Raw genomic sequence first — 15,270 nt, 5'->3', positions numbered from 1 at the left:
AATAACATTGACTGGTTCCAAGAAATGTACGCTAAAAGGAAGCAGTGGGTTATGGCTCATTGTAGGGACCTAGATATGGGAGGTGTTATGAGGACAACCCAAATATCAGAGAGCGAAAATAGTTTTTTTAAGAGATTTGAGAGTAAGTCAGGAACATTAGTTGAGTTTACGATGCGTTTTCACAGCGCGATGGACCAGCAAAGACACACACAGAAACAGATTGACAACTGTAACAGACATAGTTTCCCTGAAATATCAACGCATCTAGCTATTGAAGTGCATGGGGCGGAAGTGTACAGTCATAAAGTATTCGAGGAATTTAAAGAAGAGGCCAAGTGCTCAATTGGTACTTGTAAAAGTAGAGGATTCACTGAGTGTGGCTCTTTAGAAGTGACCACTGTAAGAGATGCAAACAGGGAGAGAAATTATGAGGTCACATACTGCCCGGGTATCATTCTGTAGCATTTGTTTACTAAAATTATACTTTTATCCGTTAAAATTATACATTTGTTGATTAGATTTACACCTAGGGTTGTTAGAATTATACGTTGGGTTGTTAAAATAATACTTTGGGTTGCTAAAGTTATACTTTAATCCGTTAAAATTACACTTTTATTGATTAGTATTACACTTTGGGTAGTTAAAATTACAAATTGATTAAAGTTATACTTTTATCCGTTACAATCACACTTTTATTGATTAAAATGCTACTTTTGTGTATTACAGTCACACTTTCATCCGATGATTTAACTAACATATTACTCTATATTGTTGAACTAGATACATTGAAAGCCACTTGTAGGCGCAGAATGCTTGAGAGGAAAGGCATTATTTGCCGGCATGTCATATGGATTTACTCATCAAACGGAGTGAAGATTATTCCAGAACAATGTATTGTTAAAAGATGGTGTAAAGATGCAAGGTTGTCTAAAATGTTCGATTGTAATGGTGAAGCAACTGAGGACGTTGATATAATAGATGGAAAACAGATTGCGATGTCAGTAATGCGGTCGAAGATTCATCAGACAGTTGGGTTGCTCATGGGCAAATTGAAGAATGATGTCGAGAACTTCTCTAGTCTAATTAGACAGTTTAAGGAGAAACTCTCACCATTAGGATCACCATTGAATAAACGACAACAGTTGGAGAAAATTCTTGGATGTTCTCCTAGTGAGGAGATAACCATTTTGCCGCCCAAGAAATCCAAGAACAAAGGGAGCGGAAAGAGAATGTTGTCGAAGAAGGAAAAAGCAGTTGCTTTGGCAAGGAAGCCAAAACGTATGTGTAAAAATTGCAAGCGATTAGCTAACCATGACAAAAGGAACTGCCCTAACCCATTCGCAGAGCACCCGCCAGTGTCACAATCGTCAGAAACCTCGTCGGAAGAAGAAGAAGATGGAGAAGACGAAGAAGAAGGAGAAGAAGACGAAGAAGAAGAAGAAGAAGAAGAAGGCATCTTAGAATAATCAATATAATACGTAATAAGTAGTACAATTTTTTGGGATGTCTACACAAAATACGAGGTACAACATGATGTTTCGTATTGTGTTTAGACATCAAACTGCCAGGAAGACAACTGGTCGCCGTTGGTATTACAATGTATTTTGATGAAGTATTTTTTATTAGACGACACAGTTATAATGTGCAAATTCAGAACGTTGAAATTTTCACTCTTGACTATTATGACAAATTATGTTCTTAAAAGTACACATATCTAGGGAATAAAATTGCAATGGCCTCATATCTCGCTACGGTAGGATTGTTATGATCAAATTACACTTAAACTCATTATAATTACAGAGTATGCAATTTCAGTTACACTTCGTCTATACTAAAGCCTTATAACATAGTTATTATTGCACCATCTTTTAGATAGGTAAAACAACATTACTATCTTTTCATAAATAAAACTACTAAAATGACACTTTTGCCTTTTAAAATTACATTTATATTTTATGTAATGTAAGGTCTATCTCACATCGCTATGGCCTGTTAGAATTACACTTCTGACGGTTAGAATTACACTTTTGTGTATTACAGTCACACTTTCTTCCTCGATCGATTTAACTAACATATTACTCTATATTGTTGAACTAGATACATTGAAAGACGATTTGTGGTGCATCTTGCTTGAGAGGAAAATGCATTCTTTTATAGAATGTTGTAAGATTATTTACACAAAAACTAACTGTCTACATTAAGGTTGCTAACATCTGCAAATAATACAAAGTATGAAATAAGTGTTTACATAGCCAAGGGAATATTCCCACAAAAACAGAACTACTAAATTAAGGTTGTTATTTTTTCACATTGGCACGGGTCATCTACGCTTCATTGTACTACCTTCCACAGTTTGTCCTTCGTGCTAACAAAAGCTTTGACCTTCTCGAGCACACCTTCGCGCAAAATGTTCATGTCTGCCAGAACGAGGGTAGCTACCAGCTGGATCACCAAATAGCGCCGTGATTTCTTCTTCTCGAGGTCTTCATGCTCAAAAGGAAGACCCTCGTATAAGAGCATAGCCATCATGGTGAACAGACCCGACTCTGGTTGGTTGAGAGTTGGTGACATCCCGCTGAAAGGTATCTGGCGCAACACATAATTAGGAATTTCCCGTGCCCTAGTGTTCTTCTTTTCCTTATCCCGTGATTCTAAATAATCACTCACTGCGCTAGACTGCAAATGTACATAATTACCTTATAAAAACTGATTGAACAAAAAAGATAGCATTCGGAAGAAAGCGATCGACAATAACTTACAATTAAACGCGCTGCTTTGCCAAACTGCGACTTTTTCAAATCAGAATGCCTTTGCCCGTCCAGCAAGTCGACTGTATTTGATTTGTGATTGATACATACGCATGCGAAATGGTCGTCAATGCAGAACGGGACAAATAGCAAGTCTGTTTTCAAGTTAACGGTACGCTCACTGTCGACGATGAAGGTGTCCCAGATCTGGTACAGGTCGTCATAGTTGCTGTCTGATTGTGTGCCTGGTTGCTCAAACGTCCCGAGCATACGCAACAGTAAATCCTTGAAAAGGCAATAGTGAACATGATTAATGTGGTTACATTGTCACCCAAAATTACACTATTGTCCCTTAAAATTACACTTCACACGGTTAGAATGACACTTTTGTGGATTAAAAGAACTAAAGTGAAACATTCACATAATAACACTGTAATTAAGAAAAGTGTCATTCTAAGTAACAAAGGTGTAATAGAAGTGGACATAAATATTATGCAATGATAAATGGAATTACCATGTGACGTATACCAAAGAATGACATCCTCATTTGGTCGCCATATTCCTCCTTCTCCAAATGGTTCATCAAAATCGACCAGCACTCGATCACATTTAACGACATAAGGTTTTCAGGCATCAAGGACATAATGTCTTTTCTCCGAAGCGTTGCGTGACGGTGTACCAGACATTTGTTCACTTTGCACTCAGTAATATTAAAGAAGTCGTTAATTAAAGTAAAATAAATGTGAAAAATAATCGAGTATCCTTGATTAAAGAAGTAGTTAATTAAGCCGTTGACAGACCGTTCATCATAAGTGTGGTCATCTAACAAGAAATAGTCGGCAACATGCTTCCTCCTGTTTTTAATATCCTTGATTAACGCTTGGTTGCCCCGGGCGACTTCGACACCACATTTGTGTTGAGACCACCTCTACCACGAAGAGAGCAGCCCAAACCGTCACCCTTTCCACGGGGATGGCTCTTAACGAGAGGATAGCGCTTTACCGGATGGAATGCGCATGGCAACAAAGCGTCGCCTCCATAACGAGCTCTTCAAATTCGATTCGCGTGCACGTTTTGTGGACTCCGGCCCTATGTCACCATCTGTTTTCCTCTTAACGACATTCAACTTTCTTGTCAACGGATGTCCAAAGCGGTCGTTTTGAAAAAACCAACCCTCATCGGGATCTCTTCTCTCGATCTTTGTTAATGTCACAGGACGAGTGTTACGGCAATCTCGGACGGTACAAACTCATAGCATCCTCTTTCCCGAGGTCACATTGAAAAGGGCTTCCGCGGTAGAACATCATATGTAGCATCATGAAAACGCCACATCATTTCTCGAATACCCTTGACCTTGCCAAAATGAACTCAATGTTGACAATCTTGAACCCGCCGACCTTTGCCCCCTTAGACAGCCCTTTAGACACCAAATACTTCCCCATTATATTTGCATGAACATGAAAAAACGTCAGTGTGTTAACGTAGTACGACCCATATAAATTGGTTGACTTTTGGATATCGGACACTTACCGAAATACGCGCTATCCCTCCGTAAGGGGGCGTTTCTATTGGGTCATCGTACTTGCGGTTGTCGAGGTAGTCAATCTGCTCGGTGAGAAAGTTGATGCACACGCAATTTGTAGTGATCACCGTCGCCGGATAACATGGGCAGAAAGATCTGCACCGTGTGTCGCTAAGATGAGAAAAAGGAAAACTTAAAAACCATGAGACAAGATTACATGTTTTGTTACCTACCATGTCCGTATCAAGCTGGAATGGTGCACGACAGTTTCACCCCTGCATCCCAGCCACCATAAATGTCTTCCTCTTTGTTCAACACTTTCCCAAGCTTTTGAGCGTTCCAAATATACCTTGCGGGGTCCTTTAATTTGAAAAGTGTTAAATGCGTGAACAGATAATTAAAAGAGCTATTTTATAAAAATAAAGTGAACCTTTAACCAAAAAAAGTGTTAGAATAAACTCAGAAGGGAGATGTTAAAAGTATAATTTAAACAATCAAAAGTGTAATATTAACGGCAAAAAGTAACATTTTAACGGACAAATGTGCAATTCTAACATACAAAACAAACTTTTTAACTTTAAAAAGTATAATTCTAACGGACAAATGTGTAATTTTAACACACAACGGTAACATTTTAACTTACAGTGTGACTTAGTCCAAAGAAAGAACGGGATATGTCCGAAGGTTTCATGATGTGGTTGAGTAGCAAGCACCAACCATCAATAACACTTGTCATGATTTGCTCCCGAGGGTTCAAAGTTGCAATATCTTCCCGGGTAATGAAATAAAACTCGCTGAATTGGACCAATCGTTCCCTACAACAAAAAAATGTAATTAGCCAACAAATATATATATAATTAGGAATGTTAAGGGCCTCTTGTAAAAAATAATACACTTACAACTCGTTAAACGCGTCTGACTGATTGAACGCATAGTCAATCACGTATTTCCTGTCACTGAACATTGGCACTAGGAGCTCCTGACTGAATGCTAGGTTTCTCGTCGCAAAGCACAATTCAGGATTAGGTGCCCCATAATCAATAGAACACCCAAGGTTCTCAATGACGTGATCCATGCATGGTAAGGGCTCACTCGAGTGAAGTAAAAAAGGATGGTAGCTCAGATCACTGTGAGGGACGTACGGGACCGGGATAGGAATGTCGGCGTTCTCTGCCTCTGGTACTACGTCAGCTGTTACCTCTCTTCTCTCGATAGTCCCTTCCGAAGACTTCCCGGCAACATCCTCAACTGCCGCATCTGTAATAAAAATAGTGTTATTTCATCATCAGACAGTAAGTGTAACTGTGGCAGAGAAGAAAGTATAGTTTAGTAGACAAAGTTATAATTCAAACAAAATAGAGTGTTATTTTATCACAAATAAGTGTAATTTTAACTAAAAAGTCTAATTCTATAAGACAAAAGTGTAATTGTAAGCTACAAAAGTATAATTTTAACTTAAAAAAGTGTAGTTTTAGCAGAGAAAATTGTAATTCTAACTAAATAAAGTGTGATTTTAACTAACAATTGTCTAATTACAGCAGAGAAAAGTGTAATTCTAAGCCAAAAAAGTGTTATTGTAACTAAAAAAAGTGTAACTTTAAAAGAGAAAAATGTAATTCTAACTAAATAACTTCATCTCAGGCACTTCTAAACTCTGAAGGTCAATGCATTACCTCCGTGATCCTTCAGTGCAGCCCCATCCACCACCTTCTCTACCACTGTCTGAGAACTTGTATCCAAATTTGGCTCATCATTATTCCACCCCTCCTCATTTTCAGCATGCACAGATATTGGGTGCTCCTGGAACAGCGCGTTTACATCCGCAGTAGAATATACAGTACTTGTCCATTCTACGTCCATAAATTCCTTTGCCTGCAACGCATATACATATTCCGGCTGCTCGTTTCCCTTTAACAACCGCTCGTCAGTCGTTGCGCATCCGCCGTTTCCTGCACCCTCTTCATAATGTTGTTCGGCTGCGCGCTCTGCATCACATATCTCAGCAGTCGAGAATAGGAACTGAGTGGCGGGGGGGTAACTTCTATGTTCTGAACTTCCACCAAAGCATTATCCGCCTTCTCAGGCTCCCCGGCATCAGGCCCACAAAATTCCGCAGATTTAGAATCCACTTGTACAGCATCGTCTAGTGTTGCAGAAACCACTATTGTACTTGAACATTGGAGACCAGGGTCAGCATTACCCTTCCCAATCTTGTCATCATCCTTGTCCGCCTCGGCATTCAGAACTTCACTCACATGCACAACCGCTCCCGTAGCGTCGGAGGCCACATTCACCAATTCTCTTACCTCTCCAATTCCATGGTCTTCTCTGGCCGGCATTTCTGCTCGGCGGTCTGCTTCAATAATCTCCGCAGACGAAATCAGCAGTTGAGTGACGGGTGGATCAGCGTCGGTGGGCCCATCGTCCTCATTTTTATTGTCAGCTATCTCAATATCCCCGGCCACATTCACGTCCATATCCATCGTCTGCTCTTCTTCCTTTGCAGCTGCAGCATTCGCATAGAACTTCTTCTCAGCCTCATCAAGCTCTTCTTTTGAATATATATATTCGAGAATTTCCCGGTCAAATTTTGGTGGTTCTTTAACAGCCACCTGCTTTCTATCTACCTTCCTCCTTCTGTAAATAACGGAAATCTCACGAGTACTACCAACATCCACGTCGGTGTCCTTCTTGTACTCGTCTCTCGTTAGCGAGTCCATAAATTCAAATTTGAGCCGTAAAATTGCATGGCCTCCATTATCTGTTGTGTAGACACCTCCAGTGCTTTCTCACTAGCTGCTTCATCCGAAACAATTGAGGTGGCCACCGTGCCTTCACGGTCTGTACCAACATCTACAGTCACCTCTTTCTCATTATCGTATCCATCATCCTCCATATCATCACCATCCTCCTCATCGTCAACATTATCACCATCCTCGTCATCTCCCTCGTCCTCATCACCATTGTCCTCCTCTTCATCATCGTCACCAACATGCTGCTCGTACCCGTCGTCATCTACCTCATCATTCTGATACTGATCACCTGGACTTTGTTGCAGAACAGGTGCTGATTTCACGGAATGATTTATTCGTTCAGCTATCTCCTGCATTTCCACAGCATAATCCTTCATCCTTTGGCTTTGAAAGAATGATTGCGTGCATTGTGTAGCGACAGGGTCACTAGAATGGTTCATCCCTCCTGTTAACCTTTTGAGCGTCATGGCTGCATCTGCATACCATGAATAGAAGACAGTAGCATTCCTTTGCATCTTCAAGTAAAGCTCATGCACATCCTACATTAAAATACAGATAATTGGACAATTGTTCAGTCAAAAGTGTTCATTCAAAAGTATAATTTTAACCTTGACAACTGTAATTCTAAGGGCAAAAACTATAATTCTAACGGACAAAAGTGTAATTGTAAGCTACAACAGTAAAATATTAACTTTAAAAAGTATAATTTTAAAGGACAAAAGTGTAATGATAACATACAAAAGTATAATTTTAACTTTAAAAAGTATAATTTTAACTGACAACCTTCTAATTTAAGCAATTACTAATTAATATCGCAATTACAATTGTAGTGTAATTGTAGTGAAAGAAAAAGTAACTTTAAAACATTAAAATTAGCCTTGACAAATAAACAAATAGCACTTACATCTACAGCCCGAGCTTTCAACTCCTCGTCATCATCAACACCAGATGGCAGTTCAATCTATATGAACTTCTTCCTGTCGGAAGTTGAAGTCACTTGTAATGCCGAATCACTAACCACATTGCCAATGGCCAACACTTGGCTGTCATTAGAAACCCCGCCAATGCTTAACAGTTCCCTTTGAAGGCACCGAGGATACTTAACCAAGGACCAAGTTTGCCGACCTAAACGGTTCTTGTCAAGCTCACCATGTAGTCTGTCCGAAAGCGTCTGCCGGTCCCAATGCTTAATGAGAGGCAGGCTGTGACGACAACTCTTACCACGGAAATCGAATCGTTGAAAGTACGTAATCATTAAGAAGGGGATACACCCCAACAAGGTCTGTTTATTTTCACCGGTGGCTGCATGGCCTTCACCAAATGTTCCAGCACATACGTACACCAATCATACTGCGCAATCGACGCCACGTCTTCAACAGCTCTCAAAAGCTTGAAGTCAACCCCGCTGTATGACGTTGGGGTTAGGAATGATGACATGGCGAGCAGAACAAGTAGCCTGCAGAATTGAGGACCTCCTTTTTTGTATTTTTTTTTTAAAATATCTTGGAAGACAATTCCTAAATTAATGCCTTCGTTCACCCCTTTTATGTTGTACGCTTTTCGCCATTTATCTTTCAATGCCTTGTTCTCCAGCGCTTGAGAATCCTTTTGGCGGCCCGTAGGTACTAGATCAACTGTTTTAGGACCAAGTGGTAACATAAAACAGTCATACACATCATGCTTGGTGACCATGAACTCCTTATCTTTAGCTGCCCGAAAAATATAGGATTAAATGTCATTTGAATGCTTTGAGAAAATCTTTAACATAACCCATTGGATATGTTTTGAGCTTAAGCTCCAAAATGCCACCGAAACCGATCCTCCGTACTGCATCTCGCTGCGCATCATTAAGCTTTTCAATGAGCTCAACAAGTTGCTTCGGCCGACACTTGACAGCCACCTTTGCTATTTTGTTCTTGGCTGGCTTGGCCTCAACGTGATCTGGGGTCTGCTGAAGAAAAAAGTAACAGTAATTAAAAACGTGACATATAGACCTTACACCACACAAAATACAAATAACAGTAATTTTAAGTTTTTCAACCTGCGCAACAAGCTGCTTCTTCAACTTGGCAGGCACCTTTGCTTTTTTGGACTTGCCTGATTTAACCTCATTTCCTTCTGACATCTGTTAACATTCAAAAAAATTAATTCTAGCAGACAAAAGAAAAATTCTAACAAAAAAAAGTGTAATGTTTAGCAGACACAAGTGTAATTCTAACAATATGAAGTGTAATTTTAGCAGACAAAAGTATAATTCAAACAAAATAAAATGTTATTTTAACAGACAAAAGTGTAATTTTAACAAAAAAAAATGTAATTTTAGCAGACAAAAGTGTAATTCTAACAATATGAAGTGTAATTTTAACAGGCAACAGTGAAATTTTATAAAAAAAAAATGTGTAATTGTAGCAGCATAAAGTGTTATTTTAGCAACAAAAGTGTAATTCTAACAAAATCAAATGTTATTTTAAAAGACAAAAGTGTAATTTCAACAAAAAAAAGTGTAATTGTAGCAGACAAAAGTGTAATTCTAACAAAATAAAGTGTTATTTTAACAGGCAACAGTGTAATTTTAGCAAAAGAAGGTGTAATTGTAACAGCATAAAGTGTTATTTTAGCAACAAAAGTGTAATTCTAACAAAATCAAATGTTATTTTAAAAGACAAAAGTGTAATTTCAACAAAAAAAAGTGTAATTCTAGCAGACAAAAGTGTAATTCTAACAAAATAAAGTGTTATTTTAACAGGCAACTGTGTAATTTTAGCAAAAGAAGGTGAAATTGTAACAGCATAAAGTGTTATTTTAGCAACAAAACGTGTAATTCTAACAAAATCAAATGTTATTTTAAAAGACAAAAGTGTAATTTCAACAAAAAAAAGTGTAATTCTATCGGACAAAAGTGTAATTCTAACAAAAAAAAAGTGTAATTTTAGCAAAAGAAGGTGAAATTGGCAGCATAAAGTGTTATTTTAGCAACAAAAGTGTAATCTGAATGAAAATGGATTTTAACAGAGAATGAGTAATTGTAATCAACAAAAGTGGTATTTTTCAAAAAAACTCTGTGTAATCTTAATGAATATGAACATATGTGCTAAAAACGTTTGTTGACAATATACAGTGATGAAAAATAAATGTCCTAAATGTGCTAAAAATAACTGCGTAATCAAAATGAAGAAAGCAAAAACAGTGATCAAATAGAACAGTACAGCAACAATGGTGACAAAATACAGTAATTAAATACACTGCAATTACATAACAATGACCAATAAATTATAAAAAAACGTCTAAATAAAAGAAGAGAACAAATAATAAAACTCTACAAACCCAGAAAAAAATCATATAACTCTAAAAACCCCGAAAAAATTACCGTCTGAAGTGATCTGAAAGGACGACAATGGCAGTTTGCAAGTGAGCAAAGAAAATGGAGAAAAAAACGATAATAAGGTAACAAAAAAGCGATAAAATTGGGGGATTTTTAGAGCAGTTTCGTCTTAAGCAGTTGAAATGAATGGGGTTTAATTTGGGGGAAAATTTGGGGGAAATGTTTTGTGGGAAATTTTATTTTGAATAATAGAGAGATGGTAAGTGGGGGGAAGTTAGTAGGACGTGTGTGAGTGATGTTTTGATTGACAAGCTGCATGCATGCTAATACCCTATGAGTGGTAGGAGGAGAGAGGTAATTATTTTAGCCATTAGAATAATATTATTAGTTGCTTTTTACTTTTAATCTAAGCCATTCAATAACAAGATCTAAGGGATGACAATAGAACTCATGGACTCAAATGTAAGACATGGACTTAGATGATCTTATTACTCTATATATATATATATATATATATATATATATATATATATATATATATATATATATATATATATAGTGATAAGTTCTTCTAAGTCCTTAATATCTTTTGAGTCCCTAAGTCTTTATTAGGGCCCTTGGATTAGGAGAATGGAGAGTGGAGATTTGCCTACTTTAAGGCCATTATAGGCGTGAAAAAAAAAAGGAAATAGGGTGAGCAGGAGAGAGGATGTGTGTGTCAGTACAATTGGCTATTACCCACTGTGCACACACAAACACATGCATAATCACTCAACAACCTTCCTCAACACATTTCTAAACATACTCCACCAACACACAATTTGAAAAAAAAAAACTCATCAGACTGGCGAAAATTGAGAGCAAATCCTACTTTCTTCATTTCTCATCTTCCTTTATCAGCTTGCATTATCAGCTTCCTTGATCATCTTCCATTATTATCCTCCAAGCTCAGAAACAAACAACAAGACCAACGTCCAACGTCAAAAATGGCGGATTTGCAAATGGTTCCATTTGGCCATGGTAATTATTGGATTGTTTTTTTTATTTTCTTCATGTTAGTTTATATATCATATTTTTATGAAAACATTAGGTTAGATATTAACAGTTGTTTAAATATGATGAGGAAGTGTATTTTAGGTTATTTTTGAAGCTTTTTTTTTATTATGTAAAATCTGTAAATCCACTCTTTTAACATGAACTCCATCATTATGGAGTTCAATATCAACTCTGTGAATAATAAGTTAAACTTCTCCATGATGGAAGTTAAACTCTGTGAATAATAAGTTCAACATCATAGTGTCAGGCTTGAAATTTATAACAGTGAATTCGATGAAATTGTAATTTTAACTGCAAAAGGTGTGATTTTAAGCCACCAAAGTATTATTGTAATTATTATGGTAGAATTGAATTTCAAAAGTGTAATATTTGTATCTTAAATTGAAATTGTCAATATCGTAACTATAATTTATAAAAGTGTAATTATATCTGATAAAAGTATAATTTTAACAGGTAAAAGTGTTATTGTAAGAGACAAAATATGTCAGTTTTCAAACTGTAATTCTAATAATTACAAGTATAATTGTAACAGACAAAAGTGTAATTATAACAACCAAATGGTTTATTGTAACAGAAAAGCAAGTTTTGAAACTGTAATTGTAATAATAAAAAGTATAATTCTAACAGATTGGACTGTAATTTTAACAGGTTAAATTGTTATTATAACAGGCAAAAGTTCTAAATTTGTAAACATTAATTGTTACTAGTAAAAGTGTGATTGCAAAAGACAATTTCTGTAAGTTTTCAAACTGTAATTCTAATAGAAACAAGTATAATTGTAACACAGAAAAGTGTAATTTTAACAACCAAAGGGTTGATTGTAACAGAAAAGCTGCAAGTTTATAAACTATAATTGTAATAGTAGAAAGTATAATTCTAACAGGCAAAAGTGTAATTATAACTACGAAAAGTGTAATTTTAAGAAATATATAATTTTAACAAATATATGGGTTACTTTAAGTTGTTATGAAAACAATTGATAATAATTACGCTATTGTCAGATAATATTGAGCACAATGGAAAACGAAAGCCGAACGAAGAAGAATTTTGCAAAGATGTTGAAGCTAAGTTCACCCCTATGTTGATCGGGAATTCCCGGAAATAGAGGAAGCAAGTGACATTTTATAGAATTTATCTTTTGCTTGTGGTTTTGATGTGCGTAAGTACACGACTAAGAGATGGCGTGGAGGGGAGATCAAATCTAAACCGTTGGTTTGCAACCGGGAGGTGTTCAAACAGAAGGGACAATTGGAGTGTAGTGGCGGCCAGGACTCAGGTAGGAGACACAAAGTCAGGCGTGTTGGTTGCAAAGCGAGGATTAGGTCATTCTTGATGAAGGGGGAATTACAATTGACAGATTCCACGGTGGGCACAACCATGAACTCGTATCGCCGAGAGATAGAGAGTTCCAAAAGTTGGCATGCAACATAACAGACTATCACAAAATGATAATCCTTTATAATTCAAGGGTGAGTTAATTAAAATTACACTTTTCTTGATTAAAATTACACTTGTTTATGTTATAATTTCACTTTAATTTGTTAGAATTACACTTTTGTCAACTAAAATAACACTTTTTGCGTCTACAATTACATTTTTTCTTGTTAAAAGAACACTTTTCTTTTTTTTGAACTTATACATTTGTATCTGTTTTCTCTATCAGCCAGAGATAGAGAGTTTCAAAAGTTGGCATGCAACATAACAGACTATCACAAAATGATAATCCTTTATAATTCAAGGCTGAGTTGATTGAAATTACACTTTTCTTGATTAAAATTACACTTGTTTATGTTATAATTTCACTTTATTTTGTTAGAATTACACTTTTGTCATCTAAAATGACACTTTTTGAGTCTACAATTACATTTTCTATTGTTAAAACAACACTTTTCTTTTTTTGAACTGATATATTTGTATCTGTTTTAATTATGTTTTTGATGATTAAAATCCGTACATCTAAAAGATTGTCAATAATCAACAGCTGAAGATAGGAGCTACGAAGACTTACAAAATTTTGAAGGAACATGTTAATGGGTTTGAAAACATCGGTGCTAGTTTGAATTCTTTTAAGAACTTTCACAGGGATATGAAATGCTACATTCATGAACGGGACGGTCGATGTTCGTGGACCACTTTAAGGAATTGGCTGTTACGAGACCAAGGTTCTTCTTTGACTATGATGTTGATTCTGACGGTAGCCTTAGTAAAGCTATATGGGCCGACGGGATCGCTAGAAGGAACTACTCAGTTTTTGGGGATGCAGTGTCATTTGATCCGACGTATTCCACCAATAAGTATGACATGTCATTCACACCTTTCACGGGGGTTGATAATCATAAATGGTCAGTCACTTTCTGTGGAGCGCTTGTTGCTCATGAAGATGCAGACTCGTTTAAATGGGTGTTCACCCGTTTTCTGGATGCGATGGGTGGCAAAGAGCCTAAGTACATTATCACCGATCAGGATCCTGGTATTCTTAAAGCGGTGCCATTGGTGTTCAAGACAGCGCGCCACCGCTATTGTATGTGGCATATCATGAACAAGGTTCCAAGCAAGTATGGAATGGCGAGAGATGATTATTCAGTGTTTCTAAAGAAATTGAATGCCATAATATGGGATGAAGACATTGAAGCGTGCAAAATGGGAAGAAATTGGCAGAGAACACCATGTTAATAACATGACTGGTTCCAAGAAATGTACGCTAAAAGGAAGCAGTGGGTTATGGCTCATTGTAGGGACCTAGATATGGGAGGTGTTATGAGGACAACCCAAAGATCGAGAGAAAAATAGTTTTTTTAAGAGATTTGAGAGTAAGTCGGGAACATTAGTTGAGTTTACGATGCGTTTTGACAATGCGATGGACCATCAAAGACACACACGAAACAGATTGACAACTCGTAATGTACATAGTTTCCCTGAAATATCAACGCATCTAGCTATTGAAGTGCACGGGGCGGAAGTGTACAGTCATAAAGTATTCGAGGAATTTAAAGAAGAGGCCAAGTGCTCAATTGGTACTTGTAAAAGTAGAGGATTCACTGAGTGTGGCTCTTTAGAAGTGACCACTGTAAGAGATGCAAACAGGGAGAGAAATTATGAGGTCACATACGCCTGGTATCATTCTCAGAGCATTTGTTTACTAAAATTATACTTTTATCCGTTAAAATTATACTTTTGTTGATTAGATTTACACCTAGGGTTGTTAGAATTATACGTTGGGTTGTTAAAATAATACTTTGGGTTGCTAAAGTTATACTTTAATCCGTTAAAATTACACTTTTATTGATTAGTATTACACTTTGGGTAGTTAAAATTACAAATTGATTAAAGTTATACTTTTATCCGTTACAATCACACTTTTATTGATTAAAATGCTACTTTTGTGTATTACAGTCACACTTTCATCTGACTGATTTAACTAAAATATTACTCTATATTGTTGAACTAGATACATTGAAAGCCACTTGTAGCTGCAGAATGCTTGAGAGGAAAGGCATTATTTGCATATGTCATATGGATTTACTCATCAAACGGAGTGAAGATTATTCCGGAACAATGTATTGTTAAAAGATGGTGTAAAGATGCAAGGTTGTCTAAAATGTTCGATTGTAATGGTGAAGCAACTGAGGACGTTGATATAATAGATGGAAAACAGATTGCGATGTCAATAATGTGGTCGGAGATTCATCAGACAGTTGGGTTGCTCATGGGCAAATTGAAGAATGATGTCGAGAACTTCTCTAGTCTAATTAGACAGTTTAAGGAGAAACTCTCACCATTAGGATCACCATTGAATAAACGACAACAGTTGGAGAAAATTCTTGGATGTTCTCCTAGTGAGGAGATAACCATTTTGCCGCCCAAGAAATC

At 36.7% G+C, this 15,270-nt stretch overlaps 1 protein-coding gene across 1 annotated transcript; it reads right to left on the bottom strand.

Moving 5' to 3' along the window:
* Positions 1 to 2,192: 2,192 nt before the first annotated feature.
* LOC141617586 (uncharacterized) lies at positions 2,193 to 4,189 on the bottom strand. Its single transcript, XM_074434769.1, has 5 exons — positions 4,094 to 4,189; positions 3,262 to 3,447; positions 2,760 to 3,032; positions 2,344 to 2,676; positions 2,193 to 2,213 (listed from the first exon to the last, which is right to left on the bottom strand). The coding sequence occupies exons 1-5, from the start codon at positions 4,187 to 4,189 to the stop codon at positions 2,193 to 2,195; spliced, it is 909 nt and encodes a 302-aa protein (XP_074290870.1).
* Positions 4,190 to 15,270: the final 11,081 nt, after the last annotated feature.

This window comes from Silene latifolia, chromosome X (genome assembly GCF_048544455.1).
Source record: "Silene latifolia isolate original U9 population chromosome X, ASM4854445v1, whole genome shotgun sequence".
In the NCBI taxonomy this organism is placed as follows: Eukaryota; Viridiplantae; Streptophyta; class Magnoliopsida; order Caryophyllales; family Caryophyllaceae; genus Silene; species Silene latifolia.
Note: the sequence above shows the minus strand (reverse complement) of the source record. Positions and strands in the feature narration are given on the sequence as shown.